Here is a 21,959-nt window from a genome sequence, read left to right on the forward strand (position 1 = left end):
GGAAGGAAGGAAGGAAGGAAAGAAGGAAAGAAAGAAGGGAGGGAGGGAGGAAAGGAGGAGGGAGGAAGGGAGGAAGGGAGGCAGGAAGGACTAAACAAACCATGGAAAGCAAGCCAGTAAGCGTATTCTTCCATGGTTCTTCAGTTCCTGCCTCCAGGTTCCTGCTTTGAGTTCCTGCCTCGGCTTTCTTGGATGGTGTACTATAATCTATAAGTGAAACAAACACTTTCCTCTGCAAGTTGCTTTGGGTCCAAATGCTTTATCACAACAGAGACACACTGTAACACACACACACACACACACACACACACACACACACACACAAATAAATGTAATTTTGAAATTCATATACATATGGAAGACAAAAGCAAGTAGGGCTAGCTCTGGTTGTCTCTGATAATGTAGTCTCCAAGCCAACATTAGTCCGCAGAGATACATGAAGGAATATCTCACAGAGGTTAGGAAGATGGAGGACAGCAGACTCCATGTGCCAGACTCTGCAGCGGGTCACCCAGAGAGAAACAGCTTTCAGAAAAGGTAAGTACCAATGAGAATCTGCACTTAAACAGCAAAATACAAAACAACAGGAAAGACTCCAGTCTGTCCTAGAGGGACTGGAATGTTCTGGGGAGCTCTCCTTTCCCAGTGATTGCGCTCATAGCTTAAGAGACCCTCAGAAAATTGGCACTCTGTTCTTGGTGATATATTTCAAAGAGCGGTAAAGGTGGGAGGGGAGAAAAACCTCACACATCAGTGATGGAGAGGGAGGAGATGCTGGGAAACCCTTCTGTTCAACTCCCAGAGCAGTGGTGAGATGCCATTTTTTCAAAAGACCCCTCAAGAGCCAGGGAGATGCTTCAGTTGGCAAAGTGTTTGCAGAAAAAGCAACAAGACATGAGTTTGCATCCCTAACACTCATGTAAGAAGCCAGGTGCAGTGGCATACTCCTGAATCCCCATGTTAGGTGGAGACAGGAGGATCCCTGGGAACAGCTGGCTCGCTGGCTTTGCCAGTGAGCTCCCCATTCAGGAACTGACCCTGTCTCTAGGACATGGCTAATTTGGTAAAGATGCCGCTGCCATGCCTGCTTCTCCACATTTGATCCCCACAACCCACATGATGGTGGGAGAGAACCAGCTCCCAAAAGCTGTCTTCTGACCTCCACATGTGCCATGGCACACAGACAGACAGACAGACATGCATGCATATACTACAAATCCAAAGAAGACCAGACCTCGAAAGATGTCAGCTAACTCCCAGTCACAGTCTGCTAGGATGTCCAGGGACTAACTTGGGAAAAGTGGGTGGCAGCTATCAGAAGAGCTGAGTGACCCCCTAGCATGTCTAGCTTCACTGGCAAAGCCACCTCTACAAAGCAGGAGACAGTGTCAGGTTCCATTTGGGAAGGTCTGACTTGGTGAGAAGAACTCCCACCTCGAGAGGCAGACACAGGAACCATGGTGTGGTTGAAAACAGGCTCCCAAATCTGCATTGTGTTTTCAGTAAAGAGCATTTAAGCCAGGAGGTGGTGGTGCATGCTTTTAATAGTACACAGCACTCTGGAGGCAGAGGCAGGTGGATCTCCGTGTGTGAGGCCAGTTTGTCTATACGGTTGAGTTCCAGGACAGCCAAGGCTACACAGAGAAACCCTGTCTCAAAACAGAGCAGAAAGCATTTTCAATTGCCTACAGATGGAGGCACTAGTCCTGGGGGACAGAGGAGACACACCAAGACAACCCTCATCCAGACTGGAGCAGCCGCAGGGAGCAGCTTTTAAAACATCACAACATCCCTGCTTCGCTGGCCAGTTGGCAGCTGCACTCTGGGAAACGCAGAGTTCAAGTGTATAATTACACTGAAACCCTGCAGCAGAGCCATCTTCAAAAGAATTCTAATCAATGTCTGTGGGATGGGAGGTCTATCTGTCAATGACTTTTTCAATTTTTTTTCCTTCCAAGTTTTTTGTTAGCCAAAGTTTTCATTGTAAAGGTTTTCACTCCCTTGTATTACAAATATTTTGGTTCTTTTCCCTCAGTTTTGAATGTTTTGTTTGTTTTTTGTTTTGTTGTTTGTTTGTTTGTTTTGATTCAAGATGTCTTGTAACTCTGAACCTGAGGGGGAAAAAAAACTAGGGAAAACTCTTAAAGATACAAACCTAAGAAAGAATATTCTAAATGTAGGCACTCACATATACAACACAAACCTATAGATAAATTCCCATGGTGAATTTTTTTCCCATGGTGAATATTAACGCAAAAGTTATCAATAAAATACTTCCAAGTTTAGGGGCTGAAGAGGTGGCTGACCTTGATTTAATTCTCAACATCTATGTGGGCTCTCACCATCTGTAACTCCAGTTCCAGGTGATGCAATGCCATTTTCTGGCCTCTATGGGCACCAGGCATCTACATGGTGTACAGACACACACACAGGCAAAATACCCATGCACAAAAGAGAAAATAATTTTTGTTTTGTTTTTTCCAAATAGGGTTTCTCTGAGTAACCCTAGCTGTCCTGGAACTCACTCTGTAGCCCAGGCTGGCCTTAAACTCAGAGATCCACCTGCCTCGGCCTCTCGAATGCTGGGATTAAAGGTGTGTACCACAACACCCAGATTTATGGCCCTATTTTCAAAGGACATGACCCTATACTTAAAAGACGATAAAGACTCCAAGGGCCAGCAAGGTGGCTCAGCAGGTAAAGGCAGAATTCTTTCTTATAAAAATAAACTCTAGCTGGGCATGGTGGTGCATGCCTTTAATCCCAGCACTTGAGGGGCAGAGGCAGGTGGATCTCTGTGAGTTCGAGGCTAGCCTGGGCTACAGAGTGAGTTCCAGGAAAGGCGCAAAGCTACACAGAGAAACCCTGTCTCGAAAAAACAAAAAAATTAAAAATTAAAAAAAAATTGATTAAAAAAAACGCAATCAGCAAAGTAGCAGGATACAAAACAAGCATATAAAAATAACATACATCAGTAATGAGCTTGTTGAGAAATAAGTCGGGGGAGGGGTTCCCTGTTCACAATAGCATCAACAAAATAAAATACACTTGACACAACCTCACTCCCCTTTCACTCCCCCCTTGCCCTCCGAGCCGAGCACTGAACCCAGGCCTTCCCTGTGCTTACTATGTCCTTCCACTAAGCTAAACCTCCAACCCCCCCTCCCATTTCAGGTTCTTCTGAAACCAAATGTGAGTGACCATGATCCGGGAACACAGATTCAGGATACCCTAATCAGCTGGTAGTTGTCACATGCTCCAGCCCTGGCTGGTCCTCTACCTGTGACCCTGCTCAGCAGGCTTACAAAAGGACTGGAGAGAAGAAGTAATGTTTCCTCCTCCTGAGGACTTTGTACTCCTCAGCCATCACCCCTCTTCCCCACCTCTGTAACCCAGGTCTGCTGCAGATTCCATACATGAGAGACTATACAGCATTCCCCTTTGGGTACCTGTCTCAGCATTCCCACCATGTTGACGGAATCTCTCCTCTTTCAAGGCTGAATAGTATTCCATTGTATGTATTCCATTGTATATCTAGACCATCTTTTCTTCCCCACTCTTCTGTTGATGGACACTTATGTCGGCTCCATTTCTTCACTATTGTGAAAAGTGTTGTGATGAGCATGAGTGTGAACATCTCAGCTGGGCAAATCCCAGCACTAGGGAGGCAGAGGCAGGTGGATCTCTGTGAGTTCCAGGTCAGCCTGGTCTACAGAGTGAGTTCCAGGGCAGCTAGGACTGTTACACAGAGAAACCCTGTCTCCAAAAACAAAAAACAAAAGTGTGGACATCTCTTTGACAAACTGAGGTCAACTCTTTTGGGAAAATATTAAAGTGAGATTACTAGACTGATGATAGTCTTTTGAAGCTGCTGAGGAGACCTTCTGGCTTCCACATCTTGCCTTAAATTGGTGACTGTCTGACCTGTTTTTTTTTCCCTCTTCCACATAATAAAATCAATAATATCCATCAACAGCGATTTAACTCTGTAGTTCTTTAAATCACCGCTTCCTGTCACAAGCCAGCGTGATTCCTTCCAGCCACAGCCAACTCTAATTTCCCATAAGGCATTAGTATCCTTGCTACAGCACTTAAGCGTGATTTCACCACTTACCCCCAGCGACAGAGTCCTGCTGCCTCCTGGCCAGTGTGCTCCGATTCCAAAATCTCACTCACCCGGAGTCCATTTCTTAGACATACCAGCTCCATGTGTCTTAAGTAGTCCTTCAAAAGCAAGCTATGAAAGGAGAAGCTGTGTACAGGTGGTCTGCTAAGGAAACACTCCCAGGGAGACTGGAAACTGAACAGGAGAAGCCAGAGAGGGAGGGGAGGCTGAGCGAGGGGATCGGCAGCTCAATCCCACAGGGAGCTTTGGAGTGTCAACCACACCTTGGGGTTTGTCCTGACTTGTTGCAAAGAAGCTGGCCTTTCATACTCCCACTCCACTGGGTCCCTGGCTAAGACCCATGGCAGGGTGGGTGGATGTTAGTTCCCAGGCATCTTTACCTCTTGGTGCCTGTGGGCAAAGGGGCCTTGGTAGCCCCAACGCAGACCTTTGAAGGGAGTCTCTGGTGTGGACTGCTAAGACAAAAGCCACAAAAATGGGTAGAGCCAACCACAAAAGGGGATCCAAGCTGCAGTGGGGGGGGGGGGGGTTGGGACTCAGTGATAGGGCTTGTGCACAAGGCTCTGGATTCCGTCTCCCACACCACGAGCCGGGAGAGCCTGGAGGAGCACCCATTTCATCACCACATGCTCCTTTCTTCCCTCCCCTTCCCTCCTTGGCTGCCTCTCTCTTCTCCAGTTGCAGGGGAGCCAGATGCAACCTAGTGAGTGGGGAGAAGTACGGATGATGACGTGGACTGTTATCCCGATGGGCCGGCCGGGCACACTGTGGTAACCAGCAGCCGAGAGACCTCCACAGCTTGAAGCCTGTCCTTTGACCGACCAGACCCTGTGTTGTGTGCTCAGGGGGCCTATGCTCTGAGAGGGCAGGAGGAGCTGAGCTTGGGAGAGCTACTGTCTCATCCTTCACTGGCTTGGAACACAGCCTCTTCCGAGGCTGCTCACTGGAAATGGGGTGGGGGTGGGGGACCATATGTTTGCTGTGCTGTGTGATTCCACAAGGTGGGACAGTCACATGCCATCGGGCAGACTGACAATTTGCTCTGTCCAGTGACTAGAGGGGGATTCAAGTGGTATGTTTAGTTGAATATCGACCAGCCATGCTTTCCTTAAAAAAAAAAAAAATCAACACAGCGATAGAACTCAGGGTCCCACACACGCTAGACAGCATTTCTCACACTGACCTTTCTCACACGTAATAGGACAGCATCCTCTTGTTGAGCTATGTTCCCAGACTGCTTTCCTTTCACACTACAGGCTTCTAAGTCTAGTACAAGCTTGAACTGGGTGAGAAAAGTCTCAAATACACAGGTAAAACCTGGCAACTGGAATTGACTATCATCACTATCACAGTTTCATGACACTTGGCTCTTTTAACATCTTTTGGGTTCAGTTATCCACTGAAAATTTCAAATCATCTTGTGTTTCCTCAAGCCCAGTGAGTTTGTGGGAATCAGGCCACTCCAGTATCGAGGCCCCTATTGGTCTGTTTCTTTCCCCTTCCCTCCCACACTTCTATCCCTTCCCCTTATTCTCCCCATCTCCTCTCTCCTTCTCCTATTCTTTCCTCCCCCAGCCTGACCAGTTCTGATTCCTCTGCGGTCTGAGTCCAGGGGAAGTGGCTTCACCTGGACCCCTTCACTGTGCACTTGGGAGGTTCTGGGCTCATTGCCTCGCGCTTGTAGCCCTGGAGACCTGTCAAAAGGCCAGCTCTGCATTTCTGTTGCTCCTTCTAGGCCTGGGAACCCATGAAGGGTGAACCACCGAACCCCTTCCTGAGGCCCCCATCCCTGCTGGAACCCTGGCCAGGCAGCCCTTCATTACTGTGTGGCCTCACATGCCTTCAAGTAGAATTGCTTATTTTACCCAGCTTTACTGTATTCTTTTCCAAGGTTAATTTTGTCATTTATGTATGTATATGTGTGTATAGGCATGTGCACATGTGTGAGAGTGCCCACAGAGGCCAGCAGAGGGCATTGGATCCCTTGGAGCTGGAGCTACAAGCAGTTATAAGCTGCTTGATGTGAGCGCTGGGAATCAAACCCAGGTCCTCTGCAAGAGCAGCAAGTGCTTTTAGCCCCTGAGCCCCTTGCCCAGACCCTCTAATTGTCCTCAGTGCTAGTGCTGGCCTGGATGACCTTATCTACCATCACTGGGCACAGAAGTTCTGTCTTGATGGTTACTAGATGGACATCTTGTTAACCAGATCTAATGGACCCCTCGGGTACCACAGAGCTGAGGTGTGGTGTCTCTGCAGCCAGCATTTGAGGCTCTGCTGAAAAGTCTAATTGCCTAGAGACCCTGCAATCTTTCTTTCCTTCTAAAATCTCAAAGCTCTGTGGGCCAGTACACTCAATAGTGCCCCAGTCCTTCTCGGCCTATTCTTTGCCGCTGTTCTTGCAACTCTTGGGGTAAGGCTGTCTTGGCCTGACATTCTTGTTTGGCCCAAACTCTCTTTCTCGATTAGCCTCATGCTTTTAAGCCATTTACTCCAGCCAGCCTTAGTGCTTGTCATTCTGGAATATACTGGTTTATCTCCAAGACAGTGTGCTTCTTCTAGGGGATGTCCCCTGATTCTCCAGGGCAGCATCAGTCTGAACCAATGCTCTGTTTTCCAGTCCCGTCTCCCTAAGGGTGAGCATGCTGAAGACAGTGTCCAGGCATTGCTCATGCCTGTATCTCCGGCACTGGGTGCGTTAAGAGGGGTCAATTAATGTAGGATGATCTCATTTCCCCAGGCCTCCACATCCCTTAATGCGCTGGGGGTTTTCTCAGTCACCTGAATTCTTGGAACCTCACTTTTCTAGCCTTTAATGGCTAGCATGCCAGGTGCCTACTTATTTGCAACCCCCCCAGACAGAAGCAATTGATGATGTGTCCATATCAACAGCAGAGGCCTGTGCAGCACCATGGCCAAGGCCTGCCCTCTGCTGGTCACAAGATTTCCAGGGCAGCAGCAGCTCAGTACTAAGCAGAAGTGGACTCTTCATTCTTTTGTACCTTGTGAAGTCCTTTGGTATTATTCCACAACAAATATGAAGTCCTTTTCAAAGCAATATTTTAAAATATGCAACAATGAAGTATATCGATTATAAATAAAATCGATCATAATGAAAAACAGGTATCAAGGATTTGGAAAAACTGTAGCTACAGTTTGTAAATGATGTGAATGACAGATGCATGTACACTGTAAATCGGATCTAGCAGTACAGGCCTTGTTACTACAATTTAAAAATGAGGACGAGGGTGCATGGTGGAATGCCCATGACTCCTGCCTTCAATCCCAGCTAGGGAGGCAGAGGCAGGCAGATTTCTGAGTTCAGCCTGGTCTACAGAGCGAGTTCCAGGACAGCCAGGGCTGTTACATAGAGAAACCCTGTCTCAAAAAACAAAACAACAATGCTGTGGGAAGATCTTTCTGTAGCCTGTGAATATGTATTGCTCTCACTGGTTGGTAATAAAGCTGTTTTGGCCTATGGTAAAGCAGGATAAGGTTAGGCAGAAGAATCAAACTAAGGACTCAGAGGAAGAGGGGCGGAGTCAGGAGAGACACAAGGAGAGGCTGGAGAGGCAAGATGCCAGAGAACCGGTAAGCCATGGACCACATGGCAATAAACAGATTAGCAGAAATGGATTAATTTAAATGTAAGAGCTAGTTAATAATAAGCCTGAGCCATTGGACAAACATTTATAATTAATATAAGCCTCTGTGTGGTAATTTGGGAAGCGGCTGCTGTGTATTTGGAAACAGGTAGAACAGAAACTCCAGTCCATTTACACAGCAACAACAACAGAATGTTGACTTGTCAGAGAGAATGCTTCTTTCCTCTCTCAACTTGAAGAAACTGTAGAGTGTGACCTTCTGTCTGATGGAGGGGGCTCTTAACACTTAGAGGATAAACCCTTCCTTGCTAGGCAAACATGGGCAGCACGCCTGCTTTCCCATGCCAACCAGAAAGAAGGACAGTGCATGCAAATTACCTTGTTATTTTATTAGAAGCATATTTACATTTTTTGTTTGCAGAGAACAGCTTACAAAAATTTTACATGACGGTTGGAAATGACGTACACATTACATCTATCCTTCATGAAGGGAAATATAAGTTAGTTCTGTTTACTCAGCTAAAAACATTTCTGCCTGTCCCTATACAGAAAAGATGAGCACAGGACACGAGGAATACTGTGTAGGCCATGTCTGCAGCAGGCATTGCACATATGCTAAAGGATGAGGTTGGAAGACTAGGCTAGACCCCACTCAAAAAGGCACAGTAGAGCTACCAGGGCTCAGGTGGCACTAATTGTGGATGCAACAATCGCACAAAGGACAAGGACAGTGTGAATGATAAGTCGGGGAATGATCAAAGACTTTACCCGGACCACAAAACTGGCATTTTGCCTGATAGCCACCGTCCCCTAGATGCAAAACAAGCAGGTTGTAAACAATGACAAGCGGCCCCACCCACTTGCCATCTCTGGGTCCTGCAGGTGCACTCTGCCAGTTCATGTTTCTCAGCCACTGTGCACCAGAGAGGACAATGTCAACTGTTCCTCACCACCCCTCGGTTTGAGACCTGAAGGCAAGCTGACGCTCACTCCCCTGAGAACTATCACCCTCCTGGACTCTGTGAGCTTCTTTACGGCACACGCGATCTGGGAGCCCTGAGACCTGTCTTCCTACTTTTCTAGCCCAATCCCTCCATAGCACCCGGTTATCATCTGGGGAAACTTTCCAGGGAATTGCCTTGGCACTGGGCAGCTGATGGAGACATCCTGCTGAGGTCTCAGCCGCTGACCAGACTCAAATGTCTGAGTCTTCAGCAGCAGCAGCAGCAGCACTGGGAACTGGCATCTTCCTGAGGCAGCCTGCCATTGACGGGTACTGTCACGGAGCACTTAGGCATCAGAGTCAAGAAAGGTTTGCTTTATCAGTGAACGCAGGCTGGGTAAAGAGCTGCTTTTCTGGGTTACGACACATGGTAGCCTGTGGGGCTTAGCATCTCAGGAGGCCACCTTTGCAAGCCAGAGGCCCAGAGGCTCAGCATCTTCGCTTCTGCATGTTCCTGAGGGCAGGAAGCATTTCCGGGGGAAGAGTGAAATCCAAGGGACCGCCAGGCTTAGTTGAAATGTACAGTAGGACTCCAGAACAGGACTAGGGCAAAGGGCAAGAGCCTTCCCAGGGTACCTGCAGACAAGTGGGCAAGGGTGAGACTGGCATGTGCTAGGCAGCAGAAGTTGGCTGTGGAGGGGTGTTTACCCTGAACATAGGATCCTGCGTGCAGCCAAATGAGTTGCAGGCTGGCAGCACAGCGTGTGCCTGCTCTGGGTCCTGGTGCCAGCACTCAGCATGTCCCCACCAGCTGCTCCACCTGACGTGCTCAGTGGCCCAGGATCAGGCTCAGGAGGCAGCAAGCAGGTTCCATAGAAGGCCAGGTCAGAGGCAGCCAGGGCGGTGTCAGGAGGGGAAGTCTGTGTGTGTGTGTGTGTGTGTGTGTGTGTGTGTGTGTGTGTGTGTGAGAGAGAGAGAGAGAGAGAGAGAGAGAGAGAGAGAGAGAGAGAGAGAGAGAACGTATGTGCACAGGGAGACAGGGAGACAGAAATGAGATGGGATAAAATGCCAGGAACCAGCAGGATGAACATTTCTGGCCTCCCTCCCCCCATGTGCACAGTCATCAAGCACAGAGGAAGCTGGGGGAAGCAGGGCATGAGGAGACCCCTGAGAGCTGACTGCTGAGAACTGAGTGGCTGTTAGGGATGGTTTCCGACACTGTGGGGGACTGCTGAAAAAAAAAAACCCACAAGGATTTCAACAAGGACGAGTTCGTGGTGATGTCATTGGTAGCGCTTGTACACACACACAGTAGAGCTGGTGTTTTGGCAAACAGGAGCGGGTACACCCATCATGCCCCCTGACCCCAACAGCCCAAATCACTTCCAGGTGATGGGAAACTGAGTCCTGTCGAAGTCATCCACCAGAAGCATCAGGGTGGCTCTGTGGACAACAAGGCACTGCAGGCTGAGGGGCTGGTTCGAGCTGGCACAGAAGCAAGAGGAAGAGGTCCTGAGTCACTTGTTCATAGAGCCTTGGAGGCCCCAGAGGCCAGGCTGCCACGCTGCCCACCACAGCCCAGAGACGAGTTGTTAGGAAGCATCCCCAGGGCTATAGGGGAAGAACTTGCTGGCTCTGTTGGGGGTGGTGGGTCTGGGCTCTGCCTCCTCGCTTAATTTGAAGAACATTTCCTGCTCCCGCTTCTTCTGGTTCAAATCCTCTTCCAGGGCCTGGAGAAGAGAGAGCAGATGGTACTCAGTGGGATGCCAAGGATGCCAATCATTCCAATCATAGAACAGCATGGCCTTCTCTGGACAGCTCCCACCCAAGCTCCAGGGAACGGGTGCAAGGTCCATCCTTCCTCTCCCTGAGGTAATCACCCTCACCCCTTGCCAGGTGAGGTGAACTGCTCAGTGTGAACAGACCCAGTGTAAATCCTGAGGAAACAAACACTTGTTAAGAAGCGCTCAGGGAGCCTGGCAGTGGTGGCGCACACCTTTAATCCCAGCACTTGGGAGGCACAGGCAGGTGGATCTCTGTGAGTTCAAGGCCAGCCTGGTCTACAGAGTGAGTTTCAGGATAGCCAGGACTGTTACACAAAGAAACCTTGTCTCAAAAAACAAAACGGGGGGCTGGAGAGATGGCTCAGAGGTTAAGAGCACCGACTATTCTTCCAGAGGTCCTGAGTTCAATTCCCAGCACCCACATGGTGGCTAACAACCATCTGTAATGAGATCTGGCTCCCTCTTCTGTGTACGTAAGAAATAAATAAATCTTAAAAAAAAAAAAAAAAAAAAAAACGGGGGGGGGGGGGGAGGGGAGGGGTCAGGGGCACAGACTGGGCTCTTCTGGGTGGAAAAGAGCCAAATGAATAAAGAAAAACCAGGGGAGAGGATCTAACAGCAAGAGAGTCAGAGATGGCAGACTGACACCACACTCCTTATCAGGACACTGCCCGCTGGGAAGACAGGCCCCTCTGAGGGTCTGATCCTAGAGATATGTGGGGGGTAAGCTCCTCAGGCCGTGGGAGGCAGGACAGGTGCTTCCTTTGGGCAAATGCTCATTTCTCCAGATAAACCAGATCCTACCAGAAAAGACTTCCCAAACGTGCTCAACGCGAGCACCAGCTCAGAAAGAAGAGAGAGAGGCGGTGAATAGCACGGACCAGACAACCTGTCACAAACTGGATTTATGAACATCTTCACTTAAAGGCTGGCAATTTAAAAAAAAATTGGCTCAACGTTATGTAATGCATTTGAAAACCACACAGCCCAGGGGGCCAGTATGTGACCCCTGGTGGAGGGATCACGAACAGTTCTACTTCTGTGTAGGCACAGGATGGTTTAGCACATCACCTAAAGCTAGGAATAGATGAGCATCCCCACTCCAAAAGTCCATCGTGTTCTAAAATCTGAAAACTTTGAAGTTCTAGTTTGATGCCGCAGAGAAAAAAATCCCACTTCTGACCTCCCAGGATGGGTGGTGATCAAAAGGTAAGTATGCCAAAAATACCTTCTGGCTGTGTGCAAGGACTTGGGAGACACAGCTGAGTTTATCTAGACTCGGGTCTTGCTATGATGTGAGTGTGAAATGTCAGCAGAGGCTGTGTGCCTGAATACTCAGCCCCCAAGCTGGGGTGGGACAAATGGCTGTCGAAGCAAGGGCCACGGGTGAGGGGGATTGGAGAGGTATAGTTCAGCCCTGCTTCCCGCCGTCTGCCTCCAATGTAACCCGTGCCTTAAAGTCCAATGTAGCCAAAATAAACCTGTCTGGTGTTCTACCACAAGACAAGAGATGTAACCAACATGGTCTTGTCCCCAGACATCTCATTATACATATGCAAATATTCCAAACTTGAAGAAGGATCTGAAACCCCAAACCACGCATCGGCTGAAGCGCTGAGGGACCGAAGCCGGCAACTCAAGCCCTGCCTGCCCTTCTACCCACCACAAGCATTCTTCGGCAAAGCCTTCGAAGGCCACAGGCAGCAGCCTGTCTCCTGCTGTGTGCCAGATGGTAAACATTTAAGCTGAATTTTTTTGAGAATGTCATACATGAGTACTGTATTTACCTCATTTCTTCCATCTCCCCCATGTGTCCCTCTCTTGCTCTCAAATCCATGACCTCTTCTTCTTTGTTACTGTTGCTAAATATATACAGACGTCTAGCTGCATATAGCCGGCTGAGTCCATTTACCGTCGCTCATATGGATACGTGTTAGAGGTGACTGCTTGGGGTTGCTAACTTCTCAGGGGGCTCATCCTTGGAGAAGACTGATTCTTCTCTCGGCAGCCATTTAGTTACCTCTAACTCTTCACCTAGAGGGGGGCCACAAGAGACTTCCGCACCCATGTTGTCAACCAGTGTTGTCACTGTGCAGGGCCTCATTTAGGTGATACTGGTTCATGGGGGCAGTGTCCCTGTCCTATATGGGAGACACTATGCTTTGCAGACCAGAGTTTCTGCGGCAATGCGAAGCCACCCCTGCAGAAAGCGAGTGAGTGAGTGGCTTTCTAATCACCCTTATTTACCAACGGGTAGTCGGGCAGACCCAGCCCACAGGCAGCAGAGGGCCGACACTAGCTTCTACAGACACACTTGAAAATGCAGATAATATGCCTGCCTTTTACAGTCTAAAAAGGCAAGTCGAGGAGGGAGAGCCTGAGGCCCCACTCTGTCCTCACAGTGACCCCACCAAATCAGGAAGTCTGTGCTCACTTAAGAGGAAGTCATCTGAATTCTTCTAAAAATACTCCATAGGACATGATACAAGGGGAGGACAGTGCTCAGGGCTGCTGAACGTAATGCAAGGGCGCAGAGGACCATTACCCTGAAACTGCGCCACCATACCAGCAGCCACTCAGGCATCTGTGACAGAATCCTGCCCCGAGGCGGTCCCACAGGCAGAGCGCAGGGCCAGCCCACCAAGCACATGCGTTTGGTGCTTCCAGCAGCCCATGAGACCATCTAAGATCAAGGCAGCTGCTGGGAGAGATGACTGCTCATTTTCACTATGTGCCCCGGGGAAACAGATGCCCAGAGCTGGACAGGTAGATTCAAGTTTACTCCCTGATGCAGAGCCAGCAGGAACACTGGTTACCTGTGGGTTTAGTGTCAGAAGTCCCAACAGGTCACAGCCTGCCTCCAGTCCAGGTACACAGTGGCTGAAAACTCCTCAGGACATCAGGCCATGTGGGGCACAAGGTCAAGGGTAACAGGGGCAGCTCTCTCCTCAATGTCTAAGAACACTATGCCTTTGACATGTGCTGTGGGCTAATGACTCTAAAATGGCCCTACAATCTTATCTCCACCATGACCTCACTCAGGCCTGCGGTGCCTAACTGCAACAAAATGCCTGTCAAAGGCAATAAAAGGAAGCGTCTGTTTTGGTCCACAGTTTGAGGGTACAGCCCATCCTGGGAAGGCCAGACGACAGGAGCATGAGGCACCTGACCACACTGCATGTGCGGTGGGGATCCTGTCAAAACTTCAATGACCTAGGAAGGGTTTCTTCCCCACAGCTAAGGGCCCAGTTCAGCCTGACTCCAGCCTTGTGAGACCCTGGAGATGCCCTGGAGAGACCCCCAACTTTCCAACCCTATTACTGTAGAGTTTGATGAAGAATGCGACTTAAGCTGCTAAGTACACAGCCGTTTGCTTGCTTTGGTGCTGGGGACGGAACCCAGAGCATCGCACATGCTAGGCAGGTGCTCTGTCCCTGAGCTCCACACTAGCCCGAGCACACTGATTGACACATTAGGAAACCAATTCAGAAAGTAAACTAGCGGGTCCTGGCCTTTGACCTCAGAATGACTTCCAGGGAGAAACTCCTCACAAACAGGGCTCCCAGCCTGGCAGCATGACTGCCTGCCTGCTGCTCATGGTAGGTCACAGGGCAGGGGTCCCCTGCCTCAGGTGCATAGGGACCAGTGCGGGAGGAGGCTGCTCTCCCAGGATGCAGAGAGCCGCCAGGGTTCAGCACAAGTAGATGGGTCCTGTCTCTCAGGGACAGACCAATTTTAGGGATGCCACGAGGCAAGGGTCCAGAAGTAGGGAGGCTTCAGCTGTCCTAGGCAGGTCCCTGTGGCATGCCACCCACCAGCCTAATGCGGTACCTTCTTGCGTGGCCGCAACTTGTCCCGCCACTCCTTCAAGCTCTGGTTATGGCTCTCATCCAGGGCCTTCAGCTTCTGGGTTTCATGCTCTACCAATAGGTGACACTTTTCATTCTGGAATAGGCAGAAAAGGAGGGAAAGTGAGGAGGCAGAAGCCTGGGGAACCAGACCCCCTGCACCCTCGAGGGCACTGCAGCCACCATGGGCTTTTTATGCCTTTGCCATTATCCACAACTCTGCATGTAGTAATATACTTGCACCCAGCAATGCCTAGAGGGCTATTCCAGAACACTAATCTTCTGTGTGTGTTTTTTAAGATTGTGTGTGTGTGTGTGTGTGTGTGTGTGTGTGTGTGTGTGTGTATGTGTGTGTGTCAAGTGTGCATGAGTGGGCATTCATGCCATGGTGTACCCATGGAGCCGAAGAACAACCGTGGAGTCAGTTCTCATCTTCCATCCTTGCATGGGTTCTGGGGACCAAACTTAGACTGCTGGGCCTGTGCAGCAAGACTTTGGTCACTGAGATATCCTGCCTCCCCTTCTGCGGACCACTGACCTTGTCTAAGTTGTCTGGGTCTTTGTTGTTTTGTTTTGTTTAAGTTTTGGGCTAGTAATATGGCTCAGTGGGCAAAGCACCATAAACCTGACAATCTGACTTTGAGCCCCAGAACCCACTCCGGAAGGACGACAGAACTCCCAGAAGTGGTCCTCCAAACCACACAGGTGTGCCAAGGCATACATATATACAAACATATAATAAGTGAATAAATAAACCACAGCCTTCAACTCCTGGTCCGAAGCCATCCTCTTGCTGACGCTTTTCAAGTAGCAGGACTATAGGTGTGTACCACTGCATCCAGCTACAGTATAACTGTGCACTGTGTCTAGTTACATGTTGGATCATAGGTGTGTACCACTGCATCCAGCTACAGTATAACTGTGCACTGTGTCTAGTTACATGTCGGATGACATGTGTAACTAATATCTCTTGCCTTGTGTCATTTCCTCAGGAGAGAAATGACATTTCCTCATCCCTGGCAAGGAACGAGGCTGAGGCTCTCCCCATCTCCACAGCATGCTCTGAGGCAAGTCAACTGCTTTATCAATTTTACCTGAAGTCTATCCAGTAGACAGGAGTGAGGTCCCTGCTGACTCCCTGCAAGGACTCAGTTCTGTTACAGGACCATCTAAGAAAGGATAAGGCCTTTATCTGACCCTTCAGGCTGGGAAAGGAGTGACCTTCACAAGGGCTTTATTTTGGGCCTCAAGCTGAAAGCTTCTGGGAGTTTACAAACTGGTCTAGTCAGGAATCTGGGAGCAGCCCTGTGTTCCTGTGAACAACTGTGTGTGGCATGTCAATTTACGTGGGTCTCTCAGTCAATAGTCACATAATGCCATGGGATAGGAATGCAAGCGCTTGACTAACACCCACATGGAAGAGTCCCTGACTGGCAGCCTCCGAGGCTGGCCATTTCTCGGGAGCCTCTCTGCCTCTCCACAAATGTCCACATGGGCCCGATGGCCTGAGCAACTTCCTGAAGTCCATGGAGGCCGGAGGAGTCAGGGCCTCATTTGTTAAGTACAACAATGCCTCACTCCACCACAAGGGGGCCCCAAGTACCAGTTCCTGGAACTGGGCGTTCAGGGGCTCGGCTCGGGTGCTAACTGTTGGATTCTGACGGACAGTCATCTCCTGCTTGTTGATATACCTGATGCATGGGGCCAAACTAGGAGCAGGGACACCCCAAGCCAGGACTCCCACACAAGCAAAGAAACTGTGCCCCATGGCAGCTTAGGCCCCGGAGCGCAAGTCCCTTTCAGCTCCGTCACCCCCTTCACAAACCCACACACCAATCCTGCTGCCGAACAGGAGTCCTCATCTCCACCCTACGGCTCTTTTAGTGGAAGTATGTCTAGGAGGGTCGTACGATCTATCCGGTGTAACGTAGCCTGAGAGCAGCTTGGCAGGCTGCAATCAGCTCCCTGGGCTTGCCTGGCTAGCGTGTTGCCCTGCTGTGGAGCCGCTGGCCTCTGAGCACCGACGGCCTTGGGGGAGCCGAAGCGCTGGGCTGAGTACCTGCAGCTGCTGCAGCTCGCTCATGTTGCTCTCGCACTGGGCCACCATGTCTCGCATCTGGTTCTCGTGTTTCTGCTGCTGCTGCAGCCTCTCCGCCTTCTGCCTCTTCTCCTCCTGCTGGGAGAACTGCAGAGAGAGGATGCTACAGCCTGAGCCGGTGAGGCCCAACCCAGGAGCTGAGCAGCAACGCTCAGAGCCCAGCCCACCTCAGGTTATGCTCTCACTGTTGAAACCCTTGTCCTGTGTGGAGACCCAGCCTCTGTCCCCACACCGGTAGGGGCCTGACAAGGCGAGGTGACATGTGCTAGGACAGTACGCACAGAAATCACAGGGGCCTGTGTCACACAGGAGACATGGAAGGAGGGTCTCGGTGGGTGAGAACACAGAACGCCGCCGTGAACATCAAAGCGTGGGGTCGTGAAAGGGGGCAGTGCATGAGAAACTATCAAACAAGGATCTGTCTGTCCACCAGGGGAGGACTCTCCTGGGCTATGGAAGCTTCCAGACCATGACTGACTTACACATCCCCTCCCAGGACCCTGTGCCGTATCTGGTTATCTGACATCCTCCCATGCTGTCGGGGGTCCGGGCCCGACTAAGACCCTCCCAGACCACTTCCCACAGCCTAGCAGGTGCAGTGCCCACCTGCTTGATCTTCTCGCGCTGCTCGGAGGCGCTGCCCGCCCCATTGATGTGCAGGCTCTTCTTGTACATGGCCATGCGCGTCTTGCCGTCACTCCTCTGGATCTTGGGCAGCCGCGCCTTCTCCTGCTGCTGCCTGACCTTCAGCTGCTCCATCATCCGCTGGTTGTAGCGCTGCATCTGTTCCCGTTCCTGGAGGGACACCGGGCAGAGGTCAGGGGAGCTACAGACACGGAGGGTGCTCGGGAGCCGAAGGCCACCCCAACACAGGAGCCCAGGGCGTCAGTACGGCACAGCTGTTGGTTCACGTCTACAAACAGTGTCTGTTCTTTGAAACTCTTTCCTCCTACATTTACCGATTTTATTGGGGGGGGGGGAGGTTTAAGCATGAGCATGGCACACAGAAGACAAGTCTGGGAATCAGTTCTCTTTTTCCACTCTGAGGGTTCTGGGAACTGAACTCAGGTCATCAGGCTTGGTGGCAAGCTCCCATATCCAGGAAGTCACTTCACTAGCCCTGCTTTTTGTTCTTTTAACGTCACAGTTATCTCCGACTGCTGAACAGTTTGACTCACAGCTTTCTGACTTCGCAGTGGCGTGAAAACAGTGTGACTCAGCTGAGCCCACACTTTGAATTTGGATCTTTTCCTGGGCGAACAAAATCTAGTTCAATATTCTGGATACCGGGCAGTGGCAGCAAGCCACAGCTCTGGTTGGCCACACGCTCCTGAGGGTAAATACCTTACATTGGCCTGCCCCAGAGCTAGGCTATTAAAGTAGGGCAGGTGGCTGGCTGAGGGGCATTTGTATTGTTATTTTCAATTTGGGAATGGTGTTGGGGACAGAAACCCCCAAAGAGTCAAGAAGTATCACCTCTTTCTCTTTTCTTTTTTTTTTTTCTTAGGGGGTGGAGCACAGTTCAAGTAGGCCAGGCTGGCTTTGAACCGAGAGAGCCAAGCCCTGAGGTGTTGGGGTGGGCAATGGAGCTGCCTGCACCATCCGTGGCCCCCAAAGTTTCCTTGACTCCTGTCCCTTAAGCAGGGCGCCCAGAAGGTCTCAGGCCCTCCCTGCGGCTGCAGCAGCCCCTCCTGGGTGCCATCATCAAGCTGTCCCGCATCCCGCCCCGGCCTCACCTTCTCATGCTTGCGCAACAGTTCATGCCGCTGCAGGAAGTACTGGTCCTTAAGCTGCTGCTTCACCAGCTGATGCCGCTCCTGCAACTGGTGCTCCTCCATCTCCCACAGGGCCGCCTCACGGTCTGAGGAGGACACCACACCCACACGGTGAGGGGCAGACAAGGCCGGAGACAGAGCAGGTCTCCCACGGCCTCCCCTCCGCCAGGCCTCCTGCTGGGACTGATAACCCACCCCCTGGACTCAGCGGAATGGGCACCCGGACTAGCTCATTAGAGCACGCTGGCTGAGCGGAGCGGAGCCCTAGAAACCAAGACTAAGAGACGACAAGCCCCAGCAGCCTGGGAGCACAGGAGGAACTGCTGCAGGTCAGCAGGCAGGGAGTGAGCTGCCGCTGGGATGGGACCAGGGCCTTCCTCCTCCACCAAATGGCTCAAGCATACCCCTAAGAGGGAATGTTCTTCCAAGACATTATTACGGAAAATCTACGTTAACCTTCCGTCTTTTCCACTGGGTAAGTGGAAAGGGCTCTGATGGAGAACCTGGGCAGAGACAACTCGGCCGAGAAATCCTATGAGGAAGCAGGGCCTTGGCCAGCAATGAGTCTGCTGGATCCCTGGCCTTGGGCTTCACGGCCTTTTTGTTGCTTCTAAGCCATTTGGACTGTGGAATCCATTTACGGTAGCGTCAACAGACCAAGAAGCACAGGAACACCCCCAGTGCGGTTTCCTCACTACACATTAGGATCCCAGAAGGAGCTAGCTGTCTCCCAGGTGAGGATGGACGGCATGGGGTCAGGTGTGGAAACCGACTCCACACAGCAGGGCAGGTGGTGGTGACACAAGCTGCCGCCTCCGTGCGCTGTGGTAACTGCTATCCTTGTCTCATTCCTGACTTCCTGGGGGCGGCGTGGGAGGGCTGCCTCTACTTCCACCACTCGGGGTGACCCTGAGCCCCACCTCGGAGGAGCTCCTGCTTCTTGCTGAGGCACTCTCGCTCCTTGTCACAGATCTCACGCCTGTTTTCTACGGTGAGCTTCTTCATGGCCAGCTCCAGGTCCTCCTTCTGCTTGGCTACAAAGTCTCGGTCCTGCGGGGAGGGATGATGAGGCTTTACAGAGATGGCTTGGGTGACTTCTCTCTCTCTCTCTCTCTCTCTCTCTCTCTCTCTCTCTCTCTCTCTCTCTCTCTCTCTCTCTCTCTCTCTCTCCCTCTCTCTGTGAAGATAAGGGCCTGTCTGCCTCTCACCGGCCCTGGTTTGTTCGTTTAAATGGTTTATTTTATCTGTGTGAGTGCTGACTGGCATGTATGTGTATGTATGCAGAACATGTGCCCAAGGAAGGGCACTGGATCTCCTGGAACCAGAGTTACAGGTGGCTGTGAGCTGCACAACATGTGTGCTAGGAACCAAACCCAGATCTCCTGCAAGAGCAGAAAATGTTCTGAACTGCTGGACCATCTCTCCAGCCACTAGCCCCGTGTTTTTTGGTTTTTGTTTTTTTTTTTTCGGTTTTTCGAGACAGGGTTTCTCTGTGTAGCTTTGCGCCTTTCCTGGGACTCACTTGGTAGCCCAGGCTGGCCTCGAACTCACAGAGATCCGCCTGGCTCTGCCTCCCGAGTGCTGGGATTAAAGGCGTGCGCCACCACCGCCCGGCTCCACTAGCCCCGTGTTTTAAAAAGTTATCTGCTCATAATAATTGTACAGGTGCATGGGTGCAGTGTGCTGTTTCAGTACATGTGTGCCTGTGTACTGAAGAGTTGGGGGGAATTCCTATGTCCAACGCCTCCAACATTTATCATTTCTTCATGTAAAACACTGAAGACCCTCTTCTTGCTGTGTTGAAAATATACATTATTGGGTATGGTTACCCTTCTGTGCTACTGAACACAAAACCCGTTTCGTCTACTAATAAGCAACCTCACCTGGTTAGAGAGACAGATTGTGAGGTACACTGAAAGGACTGGGAAGTCTGGAGTCAGATCAAGCACTAGGCCTCACCCCACCGCCCTCAACTCTGCAGCGTCACCTTTCTGAGCTTTGATTTCTTCTGCAAATGGGAAACCAAACAGCTCCTACCCCAGGTACCACAAATTCTTGACCAGATCATACGTCAAGCATCTGTAAACATGGGCTCCGACTGCCTGCACCCAGGGCCGAGGAGGCAGAGTGTGCAGAGACCCCAGAGTGGAGAACACATGAGCATCCCAACAAGGGATGAGAGGCTGGACCAAGGGGTGGGGTCAAGCTGGGAGGGTCTGGGGGGCTGGGAGGGTCTGGGGGGCTGGGAGGGTCTGGGGGGCTGGGAGGGGCTGGGAGGACAGGCAGCATCAGGCCCAGTGAGGAGGGTCTCAGCTCATGGACACACAGAGAGTGCTGAAGGGTTTTAAGGCCCAGAGCTGAGGGAAGGAAGGGTGGCAGGGCCAGATTTGGATTCCATATTGACAATACCCACTGATCCGAGAGAAAGAAGTGCAGGAAAGCAAGAGGAAGCAGGGAGAATAGCTGGGAGCTGGGAGAGCTGCACCATCGGTGGGGATCCAGCAACAACGCTGGCAGACTCACGGGTCCAAAGACTGGGGAAAGATGTATGCGTGGATGGATGGATGGGTGGATGGACGGATAGAAATAGGTGTGTGTGGTGTATATCTGTAGTGTGTGTTTAGTAAGTATGTATGTATGTTATATGTTGGGACTTATGTGTGTTGTGTGTTTATATAGTGTGTTATATGTGTGGGGAGCATGTGTCCTGTGTGCGTGCGTGCGTGCGTGAGTGCGTGCGTGCGTGCGTGCGTGTGTGTGTGTGTGTACCACATTTCAGGAGGTGATGTGGAGGGTAAGGATGGGTCAGGAACGGCAAAAGTCCTGGCCTGCAAACAGGCTAGAGACAAGTTCCTCCTCAGGACGTAAGAACAGAGCCAGGTCTGGGAGATGAAGACACCATGTAGGCAGGTACTGATCTTGGTTGAGAGGGGATGTGACATACAAACAATTCTCAGTAGAAGGCAGGACTAAGTAAGGTACAGGCTGCACCGGCCGGAGACGACAGGGCTCACTGTCCGGGTACAAGGGTCATCAGGGAGGATGGCCAATGAGTGATGGGCTAGATTTAGCCATTCAGAACAGGAGGTGGATACTCAAGCGGCAGGTCTGGGCAGGTAAGGGGGACCTGCTTCATGACTGCGGCCGAGTGACCGAGGCTGGGGACTCACAAGCAGTTGCTTCTTCTGCGAGTGTTCTTCCATCTTCTGTCTCATGCTCTCTTTCCGCTGCTGCCGGGGCAGTTTCTCAACCTCATTCTTCACCTGCAGCAGACAGCAGAACACCTTAGACCAGGGCCCTTCCGATTCTGGATGTGCTATGGGTTTCGGTCACGCTTGACCCATGAAATAGCTATCCCACAGACATGTGGTCAATATCTAAGGTCTGTTTTTGCTTCTATGGGAGCATGTCCCTCCACTGAGATGCTGCTGACCCTGAGGTGCAAGGGGTGGACTCCCTCCAGCTTTACGGGGCTCTAGGGGGGCAGGGGATTCAACACTGTCAGTTTCAACAACACTGTGTCTGACCAACACTGTCTGTCTCAACAACACTGTCTGTCTGACCAACAACTGTCTGTCTGACCAACAACTGTCAGTCTCAACATCAATGTCAGTCTGATGTTTACAAAACACTCCACCCAGCACACAGAATAGCAACCTTTTCAAGCATGCATGGAACATTTACTAACAGTTCTAAAGCATAAAAAGAATCTTAAACTTTAAAAAATTTCATAGCAAAATTTTAAGGAACCCATGAGTCAAAGAGGAAGTTGCAGAGTATATT

At 50.8% G+C, this 21,959-nt stretch overlaps 1 protein-coding gene across 1 annotated transcript in view; it reads right to left on the reverse strand.

Moving 5' to 3' along the window:
* Positions 1-10,263: 10,263 nt before the first annotated feature.
* The window catches only part of Stk10 (serine/threonine kinase 10), a 96,489-nt gene continuing 84,793 nt past the window's right edge, over positions 10,264-21,959 (reverse strand). The window contains exons 13-19 of the mRNA XM_059270234.1: positions 21,347-21,439; positions 19,097-19,226; positions 18,138-18,262; positions 17,008-17,196; positions 16,363-16,488; positions 14,287-14,400; positions 10,264-10,401 (exon numbers count right to left, since the gene is read on the reverse strand). Of these exons, the coding sequence (XP_059126217.1) occupies positions 10,264-10,401; positions 14,287-14,400; positions 16,363-16,488; positions 17,008-17,196; positions 18,138-18,262; positions 19,097-19,226; positions 21,347-21,439 (915 nt within the window). The remainder of the gene's footprint in view (positions 10,402-14,286; positions 14,401-16,362; positions 16,489-17,007; positions 17,197-18,137; positions 18,263-19,096; positions 19,227-21,346; positions 21,440-21,959) is intronic.

Source organism: Peromyscus eremicus, chromosome 8a (assembly GCF_949786415.1).
Source record: "Peromyscus eremicus chromosome 8a, PerEre_H2_v1, whole genome shotgun sequence".
NCBI classification, from domain to species: Eukaryota; Metazoa; Chordata; class Mammalia; order Rodentia; family Cricetidae; genus Peromyscus; species Peromyscus eremicus.